Raw genomic sequence first — 25849 nt, 5'->3', positions numbered from 1 at the left:
ACAGGTGAAGTGAATACAACTGATTATCTCTTCATCACGGCACCTGTTAGTGGGTGGGATATATTAAGCAGCAAATTAAAATTTTGTCCTCGAATTTGAGGAGTTAAAAGCAGGCCAAATTGTGATGGCCAGACTGGGTCAGAGAATCTCCACAACTGCAGCTCTTATGGGCTGTTCCCGGTCTGCAGTGGTCAGTATCTATCAAAAGTGTTCCAAGGAAGGAACAGTGGAGAACCGGCGGCCAAGGCTCATTGATGCACGTCACGTGGGGAGCGAAGGCTGGCCCATGTGGTCCGATCAAACAGACGAAATTGCTCAAGAAGTTAATGCTGGATCTGATAGAAATGTGTCAGAATACACAGCTCATCGCAGTTTGTAGCGTATAGGGCTGCATAGCCGCAGACCAGTCAGGGTGCCCAATGCTGACCCCTGACCCTGCCAAAAGAGCCAATAGTGGACACCTGAGCATCAGAACTGGACCACAGAGCAATGGAAGACACCTGGTGATGAATCATGCCATCCATGTGGATGGTACTTTGACACGTACCACTTAAGCATTGTTGCAGCCTCCGATGCAACAGGTATTCCCTGATGGCTGTGGCTCTTTTGGCCGGATAATGTGCCGTCACAAAGCAAAAAGGGTCCAGGAATGGCTTGAGAAGTATGAGTTTGAGGTGTTGACTTGAAATACAAATTTCCCAGATCTCAGATGTTATGCCTGATCTGTGTATAATTCCGCAAATCCATATTCATGTTTTCAGTTTTTGTCGTTATGATTGCTTCCTTTCCGTGATTTTGTAAGATTCTGCAATAATAATAATAAAAAATAGACAGCTGTACTTTAGCAAACATGTCATTTTGAAACGATAAAATCAACTTGGTGCAATAAAATATTTAAAATCATTAAATATAAAGATCATATAAGTCAGATATTAAATATATAGTTAATGGTACTTGAATAATTTATATTTAAAGCTTGAGATTTCACTTTATTAATTGAGCACTAAAATTTATTAAATGTATGTTTAGAAAAAAAAGAAGCTATATATAGTGTCAATGAATTTTCTACAATAAAAAAAGCATGACAAACCAAACATTTTTTATATAAATAAATATGGATGGCATATCATTTGCAGTATCAACGAAACTAATCAAAAATGGAAGATGAAAAAATATAATAGCATATTGGCACATCTTTTACTTTTGAGCAAAATATCATTTATGCTGTATGAAGGGAAATTAATGTCATTCAAGTAAATACACAAAGCATTTCTGAGACTTCAAACATTCATGGTTGCAGAAAATAAAGCGTTCAAAGCAAATGACTCAGAAAGTTATTTATTTCTCAACATGAGCGAGTACAAAAAGAAGGATGTAAAACAGAGAAGTAAGCGTTACTGTACCACACATCTGTGTTAATCCATTAAAAAGGCCTAAACAGGAGAGAACCAAGTCAAAATAAACTGGGCTGAACCACAAAGACAACAAAACAAAATCAGTGTGTTTACAGCAGACATCAATAATGAGCAGATAACTCACTACAACGCTGGACAAGGACGTGTCAGTCCGTTTCCTAGACCGTCTGTTAAAATATACAGTAAAACGTACCAGCTGGTAAACAAGAAATATAAAGACCGCTGCAGATGTTATAAAAGTAGTAAATAAAGTGAAAATCAAGCAATAAAACGGACATAAACCCCCACACCATGAGAATACAAGTATAAAAGAAAAGAAAGCCTACAATTATGTCCATCTAAGAAGTGGAGTTAAGGCATTTCATACAGCTGACACAATAAACACATAACTTTAGTGTCATTTTAGTACCATAACTATATTCACAGCACACTCAGTGAATATGAAAACTATGAAAGAACTCTCATAAACTGTATTATGCAATCGTTCCTTTTTAAAAAGATACTGATCAGATATTGCTTTGTTTAAAAAAAACATGCAAACATGATGTCAAAAGATTGTCCAATTGTAGTTTTAATTTTTTTATGTGCTTTCAGGTTGTTTTCCTGTAGCGTCCACTAGAGGGAAACGCTGACCAATGAATTCTCATACAGAGATTCAAATGCATTTTAAAAGAAAGATCATTTATTAATATTAGTAATGATACTTTTACTTTGTTAGTGATGCTACTTACTTCAAGAACGTAGTGCTAAGCACACATGACCGCTTTTATGAATGCAAACAAATATTTTTAAACAAACTGTCTGTGAATGCATCTTAATTTTGAGCCTGTACATTTGATAAAAGTGTAAACTTGAGCAGGTGCATCCACAATTATAACATCTTCTTATTTCATCCCAATTATCCCACATGCATTCTATATGCATTATACAGTATCGACTGACATACGCCAGTCTGATGCATGTAAAACATGACTGGTGTAAGGCCAAGAGTGTTTGACACACAAAAACACAAACCCTGATCAATCTAAAGATACACATATGCTGAACAATGCCAGTAAAATCATGATATAAATTATTAACAGCATCTAACCTGATTGGACAGAGACTTAAACGACATCATAACGGACCGTTTGTTTCAGTGTCGAGGTTATGGGCGGAGCTGCGATAGTGATTGGTTTAGGCATCATTAACATTATGTTCCATCAATCTGATAAACATGAGGGATAAGAAAATAGTATACTATAAGCAAAATAGTGTTTAGAAATGGGTAGGATAAATGTAACCTCCAGTCAGTTGGCACTTCCTGTTCCCACAACATACAAACAGACACAAACACACACACACTTTTAATCGTCTCCCGGTTTCATCTTCATCTGAGCTTGCATCTGAGCGATCATCTGCTGCATGCGTCTCAGCTGAAAGAGAAGAAAAGCAGATTGATATTATATATACAGCGGCATGAAAAAGTATGTGATGCCTCTGGAATTTCTCACATTTCTGCATAAATTCACCATCAAATGTGATCTGATCTTTGTCAAAATGACACAAATTAAAAAAACAGTGTCTGCTTTAACTAAAACCACCCATATGTTTAATGACGATAACATGCAAACAATGACAGAAGGGGGAGGAATAAGTAACTGAACCGTCACATTTAATATCTGGATGCCCCCCCTTTAGCAGCAATAACTTCAACCAGACACTTCCTGTAGTTTCAGATTAGTCTGGCACATCGATCAGGATCAATCTTGGACCATTCCTCTTTACAAAACTGCTGCAGTTCAGTCAGATTCCTGGGATGTCTGGCATGAATCGCTGTCTTGAGGTCATGTCACAGCATCTCAATAGGGTTCAAGTCAGGACTTTGACATGGCCACTCCAGAACGTGTATTTAGTTCTTCTGAAACTATTCTGAAGTGGATTTACTTCTGTGTTTTGGGTCATTGTCCTGTTGCAGCATTCATCCTCTTTTTAGCTTCAACTTTCTGAAAGACGGCCTCAGCTTTTCCTGCAAAACATCCTGATAAACTTTTGAATAAATTTTTCCATTAATGATTGCAAGTTGTCCAGGCCCTGAGGCAGCAAAACAACATTTTCACGATGCTTCACGGTGGGGATGAGGTGTTGATGTTGGTGAGATTTTCCATTTTTCCTCCACACATGACATTGTGTGTTCCTCCCAAACAGTTCATCTTTCGTTTAATCAGTCCACAAAATATTTTGCCAGAAGTTCTGTGGACTGTCCAAGTGCCTCTTTGTGAACATTAAACATGTTTTTTTTTTTTTAGACAGCAGTGGCTTCCTCCGTGGAGTCCTCCCATGAACACCATTCTTGGCCAGTGTTTTCCATATAGTCGATGTAGGAACAGAGATATTGGACTGTGCCTCTGATTTCTGTAAGTCTTTAGCAGACACTCTAGGTTTTTTTTACCTCTCTGAGTATTCTGCGCTGAATTCTTGTTGTCCTTTTTGGTGGACGGCCACTCCTTGGGAGAGAAGCAACAGTGCTAAACTCACTCCATTTGTAGACAGTTTCTCTAACTGTGGATTGATGAACATCCAGACTTTTAGAGATGGTTTTGTAACCTTTCCCGGCTTTATACAAATCAATAATTCTTGATCGCAGATCTTCAGAGAGCTCTTTTGAGCGAGCCATGGTGCACGTCAGACAATACTTCTCACCAAGACCCAATTCTTACCAGGTGTGTGTTTTATAGTGAGCAGGGCAGCTTTAAGCCACCCATCAGTGATTGAACACACCCCTGACTTAAATTGTTTGGTAAATATTGGTATTAATTGCTCTAAAAGTCTCCTTAGCCAGAAGGTGCAGTTACTAATTCCTCCCCTTCTGTCATTGTTTTCATGTTATCCTCATAAAAAATATGAAAACCAATAAATGTTAGCGTGGTTTTAGTTAAAGCAGACACTGTTTTTTCACTTGTGTCATTTTGACAAAGATCAGATCACATTTGATGGTGATTTTATGCAGAAATGTGAGAAATTCCAGAGGCTTCAGATACTTTTGTATAATTTGTATGTATATTTAAATACATACACGTACGTATATATTTAAGAAAAATATGTAAAATTTGTATTAAAAATATATATATTTATATATAAGATAAATTAAATATACAGTATATACATGCAAATATTTTATATTTTAATACATACATGCTTGTGTGTGTATTATATACATCATAATTATACACCATACACACACACACACACACACACACACACACTTTTATTTTGGATGCGATTAATGATTAATTTTTTCCAAGCATATATATAATATAAATTAGAGAAATATATAGAATATATATATACACATGCAAATATATTTTTTAAATATATACACAAATGAGTGTATAATTATTATGTATATATAAATACAAACCCATACTTTTATCCTGGATGCGATTAATTGATTTGACAACACTGATCTTACCAACTCCTAACTTTTGTACAGTAGTGTGTGTGTGTGTATCACTTAATATATTATTAATATATATATATATAATATTATTTCTAGCTAAATGTCTAATAAGAAGTGAATGTATTTTCGCACTTTACTGCACAACATCTAACAGTGTTACACCTCGTGTAGTCTGACACGTACACACAAACACAATTACACAGCACGCTCTAATAAGGTCTAATCACAACAATCATTATAATGAGAACATCCTGTACACAACTGCTCCTCTAAATACATCACTGAAGATGCTTAACGGGGTCATGAACTGGCTTTTTACATTTTTTTTGAGGTCAACTTATGACATTTACGTGGTTTTTACATTCAAAAACATTGTAATGAATAAGTAATAGGCTATTCTGTACCCAGGTCTTGAGCCTCTCTCATGGAATGCTGGGTTTTTAAGGGCGTGCGGTACTGAAGACTTGGAAGTAAATGCCCACGGCTAGGATTGGATAAGCTTTGGATATTTTAATGAGCTTCGGCTTCTCTGTGAGGAATTGTTTTGAAATAGTGTGGGAAAATGGCAACCGGAATGATGATTCACCCACAGGGCTTGCAAAATGTCTTTATCAAACAAACACAATGGGCCCTATCTTGCACCCAGCGCAATTGACTTTGTACACCGCCGCATGTGTCATTCCTATTTTGCACCCGCGCAAAGCGCGTTTTTCCCTCCACAGAAGCACGTCGCTAAACTAGTGAATGAACTTGCGCTCCCTGGGCGGTTCAGCGCAAAAAAGGAGGCGTGTTCCGGCGCAAACAATCCCTGGTGCTATTTTGCTGTTCATTAAACAATTGGCCAGAAAAAACCCAGTCTAAAGTCAGTGGCACGTTGCGCGTTGTTCATTATGCTATTTTAAGGGCGCATGCTTGACCATAATGTATAGCGTGCACAACGCGCATACACTTTGCTCATGAAATCTACACAGATGCAACAGTTATTTTTGCAAATCATAAATTGTTACAATAAAAAAATATTAACACATGAGATGATGGAAATCATTGTGGTGTGCCACGAAGATGTGGAAAAAATAGCCATAAATCTAGCTTACAAATGATTCAGGCTAATTGTAGTAATTAGTGATCAGACCTGCTTGCCCAATAGTGGCAAGACATATATGTATATAAGGACATCTGACAAATTGGTTTGTCTGTCAAGAACCAGGAAAAAAAAAAATCGACTGAAAAACTGAAAAAACTGTTTAACCGACGCTATTTTGGGTGGGTTTCTCCCATCCCCATACAACACAACTTCTCTGTCTTTCACTGCTCTTATAAGAACATCAGTCTTGCGCACCTGCTTTCAAAGGGATTTAGATGACGCTCTGATTGGTTTATTCACGTTACGCCCAAACCACACCTATGAATAATGAAGCTACTTCAGACCAACCCATTTTAGATTTGTGCCAGGCGCAAGAGCCATTTATCCCGCCGGGAAAATAGCAACAGCGCCGAGACCCGCCCACAAAGTTACTTGCGCTTCGCGCTTTGACACTTGCGTTTCAGATCGTTAAAATAGGGCCCAATGATTTATCTCTCATGCATGCATTCATTAGACTGGGTAAACCCAGCCCTGATCTGCCAGTGATTTCGCCCGGCGACTCAGTCTGGAAACATTAATCTCTACTGCTTCTGTTACAATTTTGTGTGAACCAATCACAGGCTGGCTTATCCACCTGGCTCGCTATTGCCGGTTTTAACATGATGACGGATAGAGAAGCGATGGGTTGTTGCCCGCTGTTCATGCCTCTTGTGGTCTGATTGGTTGAAGGACTATCCAATTGCATACAGAGTCATGTGAATAATGCTCGTTGATCACGCCTCTTGTGCAGTAGAAAATACAGAGCAGACTCCTCCAGTGTCCAATGTTCAATCTTAAACTGAGCTTGGTCTGGTGATAGCCAGAGAATGCATTATTGGAATCCGAATTAAGCTTATGCAGCATGTTTATTGCTTGGTGGTGTGATCCGTTTAGCTCTATGAATGCCCATGTTATTTGTTATAAATTTCTTGCACAAGTTGGTGGGCGGGGCTTCATAATCAGGCATTATTAATCTTTGGTTGAGGAATTGTTTCGCCACACGCTGACGTCACATGATGGCATATTCAGGGATTGATATTCTGAGATTTGCATTTTTACTTATTAATTAAATTAAAACATTATTTAGCATGCTTATTTTCCTCTTGGGGGCTTTTGGCTGCCAGTGTAGCTAAATTCAGTTTAAATCTGTATACACACACACTCTTAAATTGTAAGCATTTCTGTAAGTTCTGAGCTGAAGGAAGCTGATGTCATTTCCTGTACAGACATGGATGTTTATAAAATGCACTGATTGCATCCGCGCCCGATTTGGATATATACATTCCCATAGGCCAACCAAATTTAGCACGCAAGTGTATTGGCTCCAAAACCACAACACATCCATAATGACAGATGTTGAATATACAATGCTTTAGATATCAATATTTCAGATGACATTCACAAGTTTAGGACCAGTGAGAAATTCTTTTTTCTTTTTTTTTGTAATCAATACATTGATAATCATAAATGTTTCTTGAGCATCAAATCATCAAGATTTCTAAAAGATTATGTGACACTGAAGACTGGAGTAATGATGCTGAAAAGTCCCCTTTGACCACAGGAATAAATAACATTTTACTATATATATTCAAATATAAAACAATTAAAAAATATTTCAAAATATTGACATTTTTACTGTATATTTTAGATCAGCCTGTATATTCATATATTAGATGTTATTATAGAGTTTGATCCGATTGTTTAAAATGATCCGCATGTGTTTGTGACTTACCTCAGCTTCCTTCTCCATGAGGATCTGGTCTTTGTCCATCACATCTTCCTCAACCGCCCTGCTGGAACACATGATTTCAGCACAAATATATACCAAACATTCACTCAAATCCCTTGCATGCCAACATTGGCGTGTTAAACTGGGCAAGTCGATAAAAGCCTGCAGCTCTGACAAACACAAACTGTGCATCAGTCGCTGAAGAAAAGAAGATTTTAGTTTGTATGCTGTCAATCGCAAGGTTGCTGAGCCCTGAGCTACAGGTTGACAATCTGGGATCGTGTTTGTTGTTTTGCCATACCTGCCAGCTCGCTTTAGTCTCTCCGAACGGAAGTTCTCATAGTGGAGATCCTGAGTGACCTCCTGCAGGTCCTGCATGTGAGTTCTACACACACACACACACACACACACACACACACACACACACACACACACACACACACACACACACACACACACACACACACACACACACACACACACACACACAGATTTACATCAGCAGAGGGCGCTGCAGAACAAATGGAGAAATCAAGCCAACAGTCCCCCAAATTACAGGTGCTGGTCATATAATTAGAATATCATCAAAAAGTTTATTTATTTCACTAATTCCATTCAAAAAGTGAAACTTGTATATTATATTCATTCATTACACACAGACTGATATATTTTAAATGTTTATTTCTTTTAATTTGGATGATTATATCTGAAAACTAAGGAAAATCACAAATTCTGTATCTATCTCGGGAAATGAGAATATTACTTAAAGGGCTAGTTCACCCAAAAATGAAATTGATGTCATTAACTCCTCCCCCTAATGTCGTTCCTCACCCGTAAGACCTCCATTCATCTTCAGAACACAGTTTAAGATATTTTATATTTTAGTCCCAGAGCATATGCAGTCTAGTTTCACTTTTTGAATGGAATTAGTGAAATAAATCAACTTTTTTATGATCTTCTAATTCAATGACCAGCACCTGTATTACTTATAAGAAATCTAACAGGTCTTACTTTACCCCAAAATCTGAGAAATAAGAAAATATATTTTTGCATAAAGAAATGACAGCCTATCTTACTACCATTAGAGTTCATAATAACTTTATTTATACAAATTCTACACTTATTATTATTATTATTTAAACTATACCCCACTTAAACATTATTATTTAAAGTATTTATACATAATTTATGCATGTTTGTTATTCTACCTTGAATATTTATGCTGATTTAAATGCATTTATTTTTCAGTAACAATAAGTTCTCATTTGTTAACATTAGCAACATATATTTTTAAAGAAATACTTCATTTTTGTTAATTAGTAAAAATTCTAATTGTTCTTTGTTTGTTCATGTTAGTTCACGGTGTATTAATAAACATATTAGTAAATGTAGAAATGACCAAAGATTAATAAGATTAAAAAAATGTACAATTATTGTTTGTTGTTTGTTCATGTCAAATAATATAACAAATGAATGTTAAAAAATAAGACCTAATTGTTAAAAAAAAAAAATCATTAAAATACAGTATTGGGACACAAGATTTACCTGAGGAGAGAATCACCATTGAGAATAAATAAACCATACAGATGCAGTGCATTAATGAGAATTTGGAGTGGAAATGTGCATCAAAAATGCACATTTTAATGGTCATAACTGGCTTAAAATATTTTTTACTTTTGTTATGAAATGTTTTTTTTAATGAATCACCCTGTCCTTGTTATCTTATTTGCGTGTTTTTGCGAACCCTCTATTGTTAAGTAAGCCTTAGTCATTTGGCATGTGAAGAGTTTAACAGTTTATCTACATCAAGAAGTCTCAAAAGGTACGGCAACAAAAACATTCAGTTGAACTCTAAGGTTCAGAGGGCGGAAATGGTCATTTAAACAGGTTTTTATTATTATATTTATTATATTAAGGGGGAGATGTTAAGACATCTCAACTTGTGTGTGTGTGTGTGTGTGTGTACTCACACCAGCATAGTGCGCAGTTTGAGGAAATCATTGTGCTCTGGGTTTTCCACCTCCACCACCCCCCACGGGTACAAGCGCCCACGGATCTTCTTCCCTTTCACCTCTATCAGCTGGTTGGAGCCGATGACGGCAAACGGGATGCTGGCCTGTCCACAAACACACTCGTTCAACTTCAATCAAAGCCTTTGGGAGGTCGGCCAGTGGTACAGAGCTGATAATGAACTTAAAAACTTTGACCTCTGACCTTTAGGACACGCGTCTGTTCCTTGAATTCTTCGTCTTCGTCCGAATCAGCGTCGGGAAGCTGGTAGATCCGGATCCCTTGCTCATTGATCTCATCCAAAATCTGCACAAAATAAAAACTTTTAAAAGCAAGAAACCTTTACGTTTAGAGATCTGTGAATCATCTGAATTATGAGTGCAAAAAAATCTTAATCGTACTTGTCATAATAGCGAGATAGATAGTAAAATAATTAAATAAATAATAAAATAAATAAAAAATTATAATAATTAAAAACAAAAAAATAAATATATATATATATATATATATATATATATATATATATAAATACACACTCACACACTATATATATAATATTTTTATATTAATATAATATAAAAATCTTAATTACAGTTGTACATTTTTATATATAAACGTGTGTTCATTTAAAATAATTCAATAAATGTATGATAACAATAAATTCTTCATTTATATACACATCATAAGTTATGACATTATGTATCTTAAATATACTTGTAAATGAAACATTACGTTAAATTGTTAATTTAAAATATTTATTATAATTATTTATATTGTATTAATTAAATAAAAAAAATTATGAATAATAATAAAAAAAAATTATATAAATATCTACACACACACACACGACTTTCTGGCATGGACACAAAATGCATAAACAAATCTTCACCAAACTGAAAAAATATATAATTTAGGAAATCCTGCAATGATTTATGATGCCTGTACTGTTCCTTTTTATTTTGTAGAAACCGTTTAAAAACTCCTCTTCTTCCAAATCATTGAACACTAGTCCACGTTTATTTCTTGAACATTCAAAGTGTTCTCAGCACAATGTCATGTGGAGCGCTCTCAGAGAGACCTGAGGAAACTCTTTGATGCAGAAAACAGGAATCGTATGAATCACGCAATACAAACAAACTACTGGATCCACACGTAGAGAGTTTGGTGCCAGTCAGACAACAGATATGATCGGGCCGAAACACTTCCCATGACCTGAACACATCCATCAAGAGGTTCACCTAACACCAAACCCAACCTGTGCAAACTACGAGGCAAAGCGGTGTGAGAGATATTTCCAGTTTCAAACTGATAAAGAGAATATGATGAGATTAAAAAAACAGCATTGCTTAAGCCCAAAAAAAGCACTTCTGGAGCACCTGTGGAAGATCAGACATAAGGATTTATTTTTCTAACTTCAAAGCTGTTTTTCTAAGAAGCACATTCACAATGCCATTACGTAGTGACGCCCAGAATGCCACCAGCAGCCTCTTCCTGACATTCTAAGTGCTTTCATGTAATCTCAGCGGGACGGCGACTCAATGGGAGAGCAGCTCTTGATCCGCTGGTCTTTACAGAAACCCCCTCCTGTTATGATTAGTCCTGTTTTCACAGCGGGGAACCGCAGCGAGACAGGACCGTGTGTGTTATTGTTTGCGTGAGTGTCATTGTTGCGTGTTCTGAGTCCAAATAAACACTGCACGGTTGGGCCCGTGGGGAACATGACCGTAGACAAGCTTCTCCTGATCAAACAGAATGTGTGGTGAGCAGAAAAATGAAGAAGTGTGTGAGATTTATAAGGGGCCATCTTTCATATTCGTGCCAAATCTGGGGTGTGGACAAATGGAGATATTGAAATCTTTCGGATGACTTGACCTCCAAAGGGGAAAATAAACACGTCAACTTCACAATGAACAAAGAAAAATGGCACAATAGTGACTTTTATGCACAGGAACAGGAAAGGAAGTTAAGATATGGCCGTATATAAAACTGAAACAAGAAAAGCAGATTAGGGACATATTTGGACAATTTCATAAACGGCTAGTCAGTAGCTGTGTTTCCAAATGACACACAATACACTATGTACACGACATTAGGGTAAATAATTAATGACAGAATTGTCATTTTTGGGTGAACTAACCCTTTACCATTTTATATTATAGTCTAATGTAGCAATGTCACTGAAACTCTGCAAGCGTAAAACATTTTTCTCATGCAGTACTCACGATGTGCACACACAGACTCTCCAGGTGCTTGCTCCACCTCTCCTGCTATTAAAGGGTTAGTTCACCCAAAAATGAAAATTATTTCATTAATTATTTACCCTCATGGCGTTTGACACCCGTAAGACCTTCGTTCATCTTCGGACCACAAATGAAGATATTTTTGTTGAAAGCTGAGAAAGGCTTCAGAAAGGCCTCCATTGGCATTCAGTACATTCCCACTGACCCACTCACAAGACCCATAAAGGCACTAAAGACGGCGTTACAAAGTCCATCTCACTACAGTGGCTGTACAATACTATTACAATGCGACGAAAATAGTTATTGTGCGCACAAAAATCTAAATAACGACTTTATCCACCAAGTTATTGACGCATCGACGCATGCGCGAGAATGTGACGCAGCTCCACCATTCATGACCCGGTGTCATGACAAATCCTGTCCGCTATTAAATTGTGTCCGCAAGGACCCCCAGAGCGATTCTATTGGCTGAAAGAAATTTTAATAGTTAATCTGTTCAGAGCCTGATTACAATTCTTACAAAATCGCGTTTTGATTTTTTCTGTTTAAATTGTGTTAAAATAGTCTTTAATGTCTTACAAAGCATATGTTTCATATACTAGTAGTATATAAGTGAAGCTATAAGTGCTTATATAAGTATACAAGCATATATCGTATATAATCTATTTATTTTGTGCACCTGTTCTGTATATTGCTGTTTTTTATTTATTTATTCTTTATTATTTACATTATAGGTACATACTATGTCATGATTTTGTATTGGTACTTAGTTTATCAGTCAAAATAATTCAGAACATGTTTTTGATCCCATTATAGCAATCAATTACATATTTCAAATAAAGGTTTTGCGTGTGTATGTGTGTACTTCTGGCAATGAAATCAGTTTATTTTTAAACAATTGCTTGTCCAGAACCATGTATAACAACTTTTGATCAGGCATTTAAAACCGCTACCAGCGAACACAATTTCATACGTGGACAGGATTTGTCATGACACTGGAAGAGGAGGAGCACCGCTATTGTGTGAAATGTATCAGTGGTAATGTACTGAATGCCAATGGAGGCCTTTCTGAAGCCTTTTGTCAGCCATCAGCTTTCAACAAAAATATCTTCATTTGTGTTCTGAAGATGAACGACGGTGTTACGGGTGTCCAACGACATGAGGGTAAATAATTAATGAAATAATTTTCATTTTTGGGTGAACTAACCCTTTAATGCACCATACATATAAGAATAAACCATCTAAAACGCTTTGAATAATCATACTACTAAAACTAAACGTGATATGGTGATTTAAATTAGGTTTGCGCTTTCACTTGGAGGAGCGCTGTATCTGCAGCGCGTGCGCTTCAGATGATCAATGCAATCAGTCACAGTTCTAATCGCAAGAAAGTGTCTCAAAATTACTATTCTTAAACTAATGGTAAGTTCTGCACTTACTCAATCTCATGTTGTTTTCATGCGTCACGCAATCATTTGATCGCCCATGTTTACTAAAATATGTGCGTTGTGGTAAATCTGCTCAGCATATAAAGCCACTGTGTCTCTTCAGAAGACTTGTACTTGGATTAGACCACTCGATTGATTCTTTTTACAATGTCTTAATTACATTTTTTGGATCTTTTAAGTTTGAGAGGAATGGACTTTATATGAAGGTACAGAAATCGTTCTCTGGTTTCTTGAAAAATATCTTCATTCATTTGTTTTGAAGTTAAATGAAAATCTTATAGGTTTGAAACGACGTGGGTGAGTACGTGATTACCCCTTATACAAACAGTAAGCTGAGCTTTGGATAAAACTAACTCTACATCATGAATCATATTGTTTTCATCAACGACAGGCCTACATATTGTCACATTTTTATGATATCTTGATATACAATAGCTTTACATCCATAATACAGTTGCTTCTCCTACTTTTCTTAGTGATATTTATCACCAGTTTATCAGGAAGTGCCGATTTTGTTCTCTTCGACTCACTGAATGGAAACGGTGCTTTATGCACAAATGTTTTTTTGCAATATTCCCATTTTGTGCATAAGTTAATTCGCAACTTTGGCTAGCTACTGGTGTACATTGACCAATATTAAAATAAAAGTGCAAAAAGCGATTATTTAATGTCTACAGTTTTCCATGACAAAAGGATTGAATTTACAGATGCAACTTTTTTTTAGCGTGCTGACAATGCAAACGCTCAAGTTGTCAGCATGCTAAAATCCTCTTTGAGAAGTAGCATCATCCCCTGCTAAAATATTAAGCTATAATAAATAAAACAAGTGACGTCCTAAACAAAACATCAAGAACCTTTCACACACTGGCACATTGATAAAAGTCATTCCACTTTATATGGAAACAAGGATTTTCCACGATCTATCGCCAGCACTGAGAATCTCTAAGCGAGTTATCGGCGCAGGCTTCAACACAATCATTAGGTCTCCCTGTCTTTCTCTGAGGCTAAATGTGTTTGGATTGGCAGCGCGTCCACGCGATTGGCAGAGGCATCTGGAGTCTGGCCTGGAACAATGGCACGGGAGTTTCTCCATGGCTCCGATCTGAAAAGGGAAGTTAGTTTCACCTATTATGCTTGTAATTTGTTTGTCATAGGATGCATTATGAGTCGTGACCATGTGTGTGTGCGGAGCAAGACTATTTGTGGGTACGAGTGGGTGAAGCTTGTGTGGGCTGGAAGTTAGTGTTGGTCTCTTCAGCCAAGCGCTCAATCGAGCTGCATGTACATTGTCAACCAATTCTGATTTTCACTTGAGATCGGGGACAGATCAGATCTGGTCGCATGCAAGTAAAACAAAACAAAACACACACACTACTGTTCAAAAGGTTTAAATTTGTGTTCTGATGATGAACGAAGGTCTTACGGTTTGGAACGACATGAGGGTGAATAATTAATTACAGAAATTTCATTTTTAGGTGAACTAACCCTTTAACTTTTAAATGCCTCATTATGCATTAATATGACGAGTGTTAGCAGAACAATGTGCTACTGCATTTCTCTCTGATACTGAAGGAAATTAAATAAAATGTGGAAAATTTTAACTGTGACAAGGTGATTGACAGGCCAGTTTTTGGTGAAAGAATGGTTGTCAGGATGTGACGCAATTGTATGATGGGTTAGTACGTCCCAAAGCTTGTCTACTCTTTTGCTACACACTCAAGTATGTACTTTTTCTTCATAAAAATATATACAAAAGTATAAGCTAGCGAATTGGGACGTTTGTACCAGTTACACCCCACCCCTATGACAAAGAGAAACCATGTAGTTTTCCCTGTTGATGAACAATAAAAACTCGAATTCGCCGAATCCTTCTGACTTCTAAAAGCTCGAGCATTTAAAGAAGCAGGTGACAAAACTGCAGCACATGCTTAGTTAGAATAAACAGAACGATATTGTTCGCTGATGTGGGCGCTAATATAGTTATCGTTCTTGGTGTGAACATGCCTTAAAGGGATTGTTCATTTTGAAATTAAATGTTGAAATGTTTTAGCTTACCTCATGGGCATCCGAGATGTAGGAGTACTTGTTTCCCCAGTAGTTTCAATTTTGATCATTTTAGGTCAAACCATTCTTGTCTGTGCCTCACATAATGCAGGTCTATGGTCACCACCTCAAAGAGCATACACAGAGAAGTCCAAATGAAACAATCCCCCATCGTAAGTACACACTGATGGCCTAAGACACGAAACGAGCGGTTTGTGTGAGAAAACGAACAGTATTTATATCGTTTTTACCTCTTTTACACCACTACGTCCGACTGATCCGAGGGCGCATGCGTGTTTCCTGTGGTGTACAAGAGGTAAAAACGATATAAATACTGTTCGTTTTCTCACACAAACCGCTCGTTTCGTGTCTTAACAAACGAAACTACTGGGGAAACAAATACTCCTACATCTCGGATGCCACTGAGGTAAGCTAAAACATATCAAAATTTAATTTCAAAGTGAACAATCCCTTTAATTCGCCATAGTTCCCTTTCAAATAGGGTTAGGAATATCCTAATAGTGATGTCTAATGTTTTTTTTTAGGATAGTTCAGTGTGCATATAAGTAGCAAACAAGTAGAAATATAAAAACTAAACAAGTTAGTCAAGGTCACATCTTTATGCTAGTCCTTTTGCAGCATAAGGCAAACAACTAACATTTGAATGCACAAAATGGTTTAAAAATAAATTTTGAGGAACAACTGAGAGACGAAAATGTGCTCCCCAACTGTACTAAACTAATTGGGACATGGGGAATATTGCATCTGTAAATATGAATAGCTAAACATGGATCTGGCCCTCTGGGAACCCATTGGAGTGCAAGACAATGATTTGAATATAAAGAAAAATAGTGTACCAGGTCTCAAAACAAAATGGCCTTATTACAGTAGATTCTCTAAATGACACAATCTTAATAACCCAAGTATAAATTACAGGCTGTGCACTAGTTGTGTAATGTAACATTTGTACAACTAAAGAGGCTCGTAAACATTTGGTCACTTGCACAAAAATAGGAGGCATAAACAGGACAGGCACTATATTTATGTACACAATACATCAAAATAAGTTAAATATAGTTTTCCTGTCGACAGACCAATTATTATGAGATTATACTTCAGGGAGCAAAACAGTATTTTCTCACGTTCAAGTTTCAGCATGAATAAGCACCTTGAATCCAACCACTCCCTACAGTTTTAAAACCGTCACTTTTAACATAAAAGCACTTTGTTTTTCATGCAGATTCTACTTAGTGGCTCAAAATTACAGAACAGAGCCGTATGAACAATTATGAAATACTGTAAAAGTCACTATTCAGCAGTAAAGCGTGTCAAAGTGAAAAGCCGTGAAGTTCTTAACTGTGATCCCTTGTCTCTGGATAAAACCGCTGGCTACCTGCAGCTTGTGAAGGCCTTTCATCCGGAACAAAAACACACAGGGGTGTTATATAACTCTGAAAGAAACTCAACAGGACTGACCAATTACTTGGACCTGTGTGTGTGTTGGTACCAGGGCTAATGTTAATCCGGCGTCTCGGAAACAGCGGGATGCGAGGAGACACTCACTCCAGCAAATTCCAGTCAGGGATGAGTGTGTGTGAATGTGTGTGTGTGGAGGCCTTCAGCAGCCAGATGCTATAATTAAAGTATGAACAATTGGATAAGAACAGGCAGAATCTTAGCTGATTGTAACTATAGTATTTCATCATCAGCATCACATTTCGGTATTCCAAAGAGAGATGCTAAATATAAAGAAAATATTTATATTTAATTACCTATCTCTTTCTAAACCTGTATGGCAATTTAGAAGAATCATTATGATCATTTTCAAACTTTAAAGAGACACAAAAGCACCAAGAAAGTGGTAAAGCAGTAGTCCAAACAATTTTTGGGCACCATATTTTAAGTCCATTATTTAAATCACGTTTCATTAGCGGTGTAACGATACTCTCATGTCACGATACTGAACTCCCGATACAATATTATTATGATGCATCAAGACATAAGATAAAGGGTTACCAAAACTGTTGATTAAAATGCTAAATTTGGTATTACATTGGGGTTACATATTCATGATTCTGAAGCTGAAAATACACAATTATTTTAGATGAATATGCTTGTACTTTATCACTGACTAGCTATATTAAAGACAAGTTAGGAACACTTTTCACTGGTAATGTAAGACATTTGGCATCAGGACCCACAAATATTCCCCCATTGTATTATTAAACAATATAGATATTCAGCATATAGTAGTTTAATGTAGGTCTGCTGACAATAAAACTCTGTAAACTTGAATTTTTTCCTTACATAGTAACTTTCATTTTGGGAGAACTAGTCACAATACATTTCGGCACTATCAACGATACACATCGTTGCATTTTTGTATTACGATATATTGGGACAAGACTGACATGCTACACCCCTACTATTCATTGTTATTCAGTAATTATTCAAGCTGAATGGACTATTTTAATGGGTTTTTTTCATGATGATTTTGTGTCCTTAAAGCTACACTGTGTAACTTTTTTAGTTTGTTCTTAGCTAAAAGTTCTTTCAAAAATATGTGTGCTCATTAATGTATATTTACTTCTTTCAAGTAATAAAGTATTCTCGTAAGTTTATAATATGCCATTGAAAATACATACGGGTGAGGGGTTCGAATGCCGGTCGCCATGTTGCCCCTCCATCTTGAAAGTACATTAGCCAAAGAGGGACATACCCGTAAATTCAAGCTTCGCCTTTCGCGTTTTAACACTCGATGGCACCGTGTCGAATGTGAAGAGGGGGATTGCCATGTTAATCTTGGACTATATCGGCCACCGTAGGAGTTAAAATGAAATCAGAAATGAGAGGAACAGGAACTATTATTCAATGCATGGTCATATACCTTTACACCGCTAGATGGAGGAAAATATCACACAGTGTAGCTTTAAAGACTTGCATGCAAAATTGTGACCAGTCAAACACTCATTGTGCATCCTATAAAAGAAATGAACTCAGAAACAGATTAGAAATTATATGAGGGTGATTATTAGGTGAATTTTTCTTTTAAAGCATTAAATACGCTTCCTCAAGAGCAGGTTTATTTAACGACAACTGGATTTGATTGTGCTGTTCTAAGTGAAGGTGTTACTTGTCTGTCCTAGTCCACTCTATTCTGAAAAACTGAAATGTAAAGGTCAAGCCGCGGTCAGAGAAAGTGCTGGATATTTATTGTTTTATATGGGCTGCGTGAGCTGCGATTCCAGGATGCAATCATTCTGCTTGAGCACATACATAAATATCCACACCCTCATTTAAGGAAGGAATGTGGACACGGACAAACCCAAACATGAGACATTCATGTTTTTAACTTGTGCAGTTAAGGATGACATGATAACACCATCAGATGGATTAACTATGAAAAGACTGGAAAAATAAAGACTGCCTTGAAAACAAAGTGAGCTCACTGGTTTAACACATCACGAATAACAGTGTCCTACAACATACAGCAAACAACACGTTTAACACCAAAGCCCTATGACCATACGACCACAAAAACATAAACATACTGTGTGGTCAGAAAACCTGGGACAACAGTGAAAACTACCACCCACCCACCGAAAACACCCCCACCCACACACACACCCGCACCCACACGGATATATTAGGCGTGAATATAAATGACATACATTTATACTACAGGGCTGTTGAATGCTTGCATCTGATTGGTTGGTGAACATTTTCCAAAAAAAGTAAACTAGTTCCAGGCAGGTCACAATGACACACAATGGCACTCACCGAGCAAATAAATATAGGAAACAATAGGATGAAAACAAGTCACTCATTTAACTTTTTTTTGCCACACAATTACATTTTATCAGGCTATGTGCGGTTTCTCCTGTCTTCCACTCAAACACACACCGCACATAAACGTTATCAGCCCTTGCGATTTTATCACACAGACTGAGGTAATACATGTGATTAATCCCCCCCCCCCTCCTCTCATAACTGCATTAATAACTGCATTAGTCTGCTATTAGTGGCTCAAGCCTCCATTACTAGCTCTAAATTGATGTTTTGGAATTAGCAAAGGAGGCGTGGGAGGAGATGCGTAAGAAATCAGTCCTCCACACAGCCTTTTAAGGATAAAAACCTGACAAATGTCTTGATATACGACATCTGAACTATGTTTGGAGGTATGGTAACCATAGTATAAGTAGAATAATTGACTCTGGGCAGTTAAATTATTGAATAAATGCACATTACCACCTCGGGTGTGCATTATTTTTAAAATAATTCAACAGCCTGTAGTCAATTACTCCTTACAGATTGACAGGTGCAGTAAATAAAACAGATTATCTCTTCATCACGGCACCTGTTAGTGGGGTGGGATATATTAGGCAGCAAGTGAACATTTTGCCCTCAAATTTGATGAGTTAAAAGCAGGCCAAATTGTAATGGCTAGACGACTGGGTCAGAGCATCTCCAAAACTGCAACTCTTGTGGGGTGTTCCCGGTCTGAAGTGGTCAGTATCTATTGGGGATATGACAAGACACTTATCTCACGAGACGAAACACAAGATTGGGTTTCACGAGAACGAGATAAGATTTTTACATAGCATTTTTAAGAAATCCACAATGATGAAATACTTTACTAAAGAAATTATTTGCTGGTTCATTTGAGATGTTTTAACTCAACTGACTGGCTTCTTTCCTGTATGATTGTCTCTTCCGACCTTAGAACTGCACTAGCTTATTATGAACTCCTAACTGAACTGTTACAACTAGATAGCTTTCATACACTCATACTCTGAAAATCGACAAACCCAGAAATTGGGTTGAACCCAGTAACTGGACCCATTCAAACGACCCAATTTCTGGTTTTGTCAATTTTCAACCAAACTTGAGTTGTTTTTAACCCAGCACTTTTTAGAGGGTACTGGGAGATATTTGCATGCCTCAGGGAGCTAAATTTCAAACAGCGGTAACATATTGGAATCGCGTTTGAATGAGTGCTCCCATTTACTTTCACTTTCGCGATCGTGTGCACTCTGAGAATAGGGGGGTGCTGAACGCGCATTTTAAAATATAAGACAACTGTCTGACGCTTTTGTTGATGAGTTTATGGAATTGAAGCGACTGTTATCCACCTGAATTAAATGGGTTTTATTTCTATAAAAGGCAAAACTACAATGGTGGGGTAATGTAAATGTACCGTTGGCATATTCGATCCTCACTTTATCCTCACACTCCGTCATGAACAGGTCACGACAATATGACGCAACACAGCTTTCATCACCTCGACGAGAGATCTCATCACACTCCTAGTATTCATCAAAAGTGCTCCAAGGAAAGAACACTGGTGAACCAGCGTCATGGGCGGCCAAGGCTCATTGATGCACGTGGGAAGCGAAGGCTGGAGCTCAAAATGCTCAAAAAGTTAATGCTGGTTCTGATAAAAAAGGTGTCAGAATACACAGTGCGTCGCAGTTTGTTGGGTTTAGGGGTTGCATAGCGGAAGACAATTTAGGGTGTCCAATGCGACCCCTGTTCACGACTGAAAGAGCCAACAGTAGCAGGCGCATCAGAACTGGACAACGGACCATTGGAAGAAGGTGGCCTGGTGTGATGAATCTAGTTCTTTTATATCACGTAGATGGCCTGTGTGTGACAAAAATGTTGGGATAGAGGCAAAATCCAAGTTAAACTCTTTAAAGGGTTACTTCAGCGATTAGCATATGGCTTTTTATCAGTAGAAACCCTGGAGTATATTCAAATGATTGTGCTTTCCCCCCTCATATCCCCCTGAGACGAGATTTATGCATTTTATTTCTTGAAAAATTCCTCCTATGATGCAAATTGACGATATTCGCATCATAGGAGGAATGTTTGGCCAAAGGCTAAAGACTACAGCCAGCAGAGGGAGTCATTTCCGCATGTTTTGAACCCGCGCATGAGGGATTGAGATCACACTCAGAGCTCAGCTGGCAGCTGCAGGCACTCATTTAAACGGAGCTATGGTGAGCAATGTAAGTCTTTTAACTTCTCAAATTAATTTATATGAAAGTTAAAGGGGTACTTCAGCGCTGGGAAGATGAATCTGTATTTAAACTGGGTCATCAATGCAGTAGAAATGTGAAATTATTTTTGAATTTGGTGTCTTCTAGACTGAGAAAAGACAGAAAATGTATTTTTGTCCCATGGGGATGAAAGACTACAATTCCCAGAATGCTTCGCTGCCCTGTGCCATTCCCCAACTTGATTACAGTGACTGAGTTAGAGAAGACACTACAATTAAAAACTGAACGTGTCTGTTCAAAATAATGAGTGAGTCACCGCGCGAGTATCACAGCACTGAGCACTGACTGCAGGAGTGATGAGAGCTGAGGTAATCGCGACTACACTCGCGGCATACATTCACAACGCGAGTTCAGTCTGGCGCGTTTCAGTTCATGACTTTGCAAGCTTAACTTTCATAGAAATTAATTTGAGAAGTTAAAAGACTTACATTGCGCACCATAGCTCCGTTTAAATGAGTGCCTGCCAGCTGAGCTTTCCCTGCAAGCTGAGTGTAATCTCCCATCCCCCATGCGCGGATTCAAAACATGCGGAAATGGCTCCCTCTGCTGGCTGTAGTCTTTAGCCTTTGGGCAAACATTCCTCCTATGATGCAAAAATCGTCAATTTGCATCATAGGAGGAATTTTTCCAGAAATAAAATGCATAAATCTCTTGTCTCAGGGAGATATGAGGGGGGAAAGCCCAATAATTTAAATATACTCCAGGGTTTCTACTGATACAAAGCCATATGCTAATCGCTGAAGTAACCCTTTAAGCTTGCAAAGGCATTTACTGAAATGCGCCAGACTAAACTCGCGTTGTGAATGTATACCGCTAGTGTAGTCGCGATTACCTCAGCTCTCATCACGAGAGCTCGTTCAGCTCATTTATCTGACTCCTGCAGTTCGTGCTCAGTGCTGTGATACTCGCGCGGTGACTCACTCATTATATTGAGCAGACACGTTTAATTCTAGTGTCTTCTCCAACTCGGTCACAGTAATTGGTGGCTTAGTTGGTGGCTTTGGGAATGGCCTCAGAGGGCTTTCATCCCCATGAGACAAAAATACATTTTCTGTCTTTTCTCAGTCTAGAAAGCACCAAATGCATTTGGTTTAAATACAGATTCATCTTCCCAGCGCTGAAATACCCCTTTAAACAGACCACAATAAGCAGGTGAATTGGTAATAGGTGAGGGTATTGTGATTGACTGTAAAAGGAGCAACTTAGTCTTTGCAAGCAAAGATGGGTCATAACTGGGTCATGGATCATTGAAAATTTTAAAATAATTCAAAAATCACATTTCTCAATCCAAGATTGCAAAGCATTTATCACCACTTTCACAATCGTGCACCATTTACCATACATAATATTGCGTAAAGATTCAGTAAATCCAGAGAAATCTCAGTACATGTAGGGCAGGGCAGGGCAGGAAAACTGAAAGTGCGTGACCTTTGAGCCATCAGATTACATTGCGTGGGTTCAGAAGTTCTTTGGAAAACCGTTGTCACTTAACACAGTCTGCCGATGAATCAAGAATTGCAACTTAAGTCTCTGTTGCGTGAGGAAGCTATACATCTCGAATGGTCTAAAGGACAGAGGAAAATGTGTGCTGTGGTCAAATGAGCCCACATTTCAGCTTGTTATTAGTTCTCAGTCCCATAAGAAGGGACCATCCAGAATTTCATCAGCAATAGATGCCAAACGAAACATCGGTCATGGTATGGAGGTACATCAGTGGCATGGATGACTTGAATGTGTGTGAAGGTACCATTGACATGGAGGCATTTATTGGGATTGTAAAAAGACATTAAATGGCATCAATATGGCAATTTTCTTTGGGAAGCAAGACAATGTCAGGTCTCATTTTGCACATGCACTATAGATAGGATGAGCATGACTGTCTTTGACTGGCTTGATCTGTCTTTTATTGAAAATGTATGACCCTTTGTGAAAAGGAGAAGCAGACATTGATGACCATGACCACACACTGTTGAGAAGCTGTCTAGCATCAGGCAAGATTGGGCAAAATATCCTCTTGAAAAACTGCAACAATTAGCATCCTCAATTTAAAAAATGTAATTAAAGGGTACATAACACACAGTTTCTGACAGTCTCATGTCTTAAAATGCAATGTAAGTCGCTTTGGATAAAAGCATCTGCCAAATGCATAAATGTAAATGTCATGTTAATTTTGAGTAATTATAGAGTACTATTGATCCTTCATATGTCAGAAGAGTCTTTGTTTTGATCATATTTATAAAAGACATACGCTGTAGCGATTCTTTCCGAAAACAGCCGAGCTCATGCAGGCATGCTGTGGGCGGAGCTAAAGAGTCACTAGCACACACAGGCACACACAATACATCATGGCATTATCCCTGATAACTTTCGATTCACTATACATTCGTGTTGTTCATGTTATATGCACTTACACACTGATTACCAACAAAGCACACACATTTGATGCAGTTTCACTCATTGCCTGCGGTTTCGACTCATGACCGGGAACAAACACACACACTTGTAGAACTCCATTGCTGCTCCGGAGAAACAAACTGCATCCACTGTTTCCTTAACGCTGGCTGGGTTATTTGGGAAGCTGAACAAGGTTATATATCCCTCACAACCAGAAACGCACTTCTTTAGTGACATGGTTGATTTCATGGTCTTAAAACAAACTGACAGCGCTGCCGACGGCTCCCGTAACCAGAAAAAAACCTTCCTCTGGTTAATGTGTGTGTACAAACTCAACTGAAAGAAGTGCCCATACAAGCAATTCTGCCCTTAATGGCTTCATATAGACCATTTCAGAATGTTTGTAAACAATCGGCACCAAGATACTTCCGGGTGGCAGAACGCGAGCGGCTTCTACTAACAAACTGAAGAAATCCAGCCGGCTACTGTAAACAGTAACATAGTTAAGAACATTGTTGTTGATTAAAGTTGAAACTATGACGAAAACGTGTTGTGTTTGGGGTTGATTTCCTTCAGAAAAAAGTAAATATATCCAGCAAAACCTGTGGGTGAGGAGGTTAAAGCGAGTGGACGTCGTCAAAAGTGGCGCTACAGAGAAGTATTCTCAAAACGGTCCATCTACAAAATCATAGCAGAGCATAATTATCTTCAGCTGGGGAAATTCAAGACTAATATTAGTAAACTTTAGATCTCTTTTAAAGATTGAACTCATTGCCAGTCACTGCCTGAAGTAAAAGTAGGACTAGAGACTGAACTTCTAATGTCATGTAGGCTACTGATCGAAGGTCAACGGAAGAAAAAGGAAAAGCAAAGCATAGTTATAGGCTGATGGATGATTGATGCGTGAAACAGACTGGCTTCATCATCACCGCGAGTTTAGTTTGAGTCAATGCCTAACGTTAACAGAGTAGCGCTAGTCTACATCACACTATCCTTTTGACCCACATAGCCTTTTTAGTTAGATAACAGTGAAATAGACCATCTACGATAGCCTAACATATTGTAAGTCAAACAGCAACAGTCACTAAAATAACTACTCAATGGCAGACTGAGGCTCATTTAAAAATTATGGTATTAGACTAGCGCTACATCTACTGGAGCAAGGTTAGGCATTTCATGTATTGCTATCTCTTGAATTAGTTAATCAGTCCCTCAATAATCATGTCAACTTTGTCTGAATCCCAAGCAATTTACTAGCGTTGCCATAGGAACACTTCGGCTTTTGCCACCCTGAAGATCGTTTATTACTGTTGTGACGTCATGGTGAATTGTGAACATGGTGAACACTCATTCGAATCCTAAGGGAGTTTATTTGGCAGAAATACAAGATAAAATTTAAGCCATGTTTAGCATGAGAATCCAAGTCAGAATGCATGAAATAGCATTAGAACCCAAAGAAAGGTGGTAAACATGCCTCTGTCCCCACTTTTTTTGGTGTTGCAGCCATCAAAATCAAAATTTCTTTATATTTACAAAATACACTTATGTTCGGAAGTGCATGTTAAGTACATTTTCTTTGCAATTTTGTCATTTAAAGTTGAAAGAATTAACAAAAAACACAAAATTTCCCCACTTTTCTTGATTTAGTTGTACAAATAGATGAGTAAAAATAGATGCATTTTCACAAATGCTCTCAGACTTTTTGACCCCACTGTGTTTTAAAAACAACAAGGCTGGTAACGTTTGGCAACCACACGATCTTGCACAACACTTGTTGGTGCTTTCGTACATTTCTCACATTGAGCCAACCGAGAGGACAAAGAGAGGAAAGCTTTGACAGTTTGGAGACTGAGATATGAGCGTGATGGGGATCCCAGCATGGCAAACATCAACAATAACATTCAAATTCACACAAACACAACAATGCAACCCACCAAGCACACCTA

General features: G+C 37.8%; 1 protein-coding gene across 5 annotated transcripts in view; it reads right to left on the bottom strand.

Moving 5' to 3' along the window:
- Positions 1 to 1322: 1322 nt before the first annotated feature.
- Positions 1323 to 25849, bottom strand: part of zgc:63587 (uncharacterized protein LOC393431 homolog) — a 52201-nt gene continuing 27674 nt past the window's right edge. For 3 of the 5 annotated variants that reach the window (XM_067414443.1, XM_067414447.1, XM_067414444.1), the window contains exons 8-12: positions 9921 to 10022; positions 9677 to 9822; positions 8008 to 8091; positions 7710 to 7770; positions 1323 to 2830 (exon numbers count right to left, since the gene is read on the bottom strand). In XM_067414443.1, the coding sequence (XP_067270544.1) occupies positions 2762 to 2830; positions 7710 to 7770; positions 8008 to 8091; positions 9677 to 9822; positions 9921 to 10022 (462 nt within the window). In that variant the 3' untranslated portion in view covers positions 1323 to 2761. The remainder of the gene's footprint in view (positions 2831 to 7709; positions 7771 to 8007; positions 8092 to 9676; positions 9823 to 9920; positions 10023 to 25849) is intronic. The other 2 variants (XM_067414446.1, XM_067414448.1) reach the window with 1 other exon arrangement.

The sequence above is a fragment of the Pseudorasbora parva genome, chromosome 13 (genome assembly GCF_024679245.1).
Source record: "Pseudorasbora parva isolate DD20220531a chromosome 13, ASM2467924v1, whole genome shotgun sequence".
In the NCBI taxonomy this organism is placed as follows: Eukaryota; Metazoa; Chordata; class Actinopteri; order Cypriniformes; family Gobionidae; genus Pseudorasbora; species Pseudorasbora parva.
Note: the sequence above shows the minus strand (reverse complement) of the source record. Positions and strands in the feature narration are given on the sequence as shown.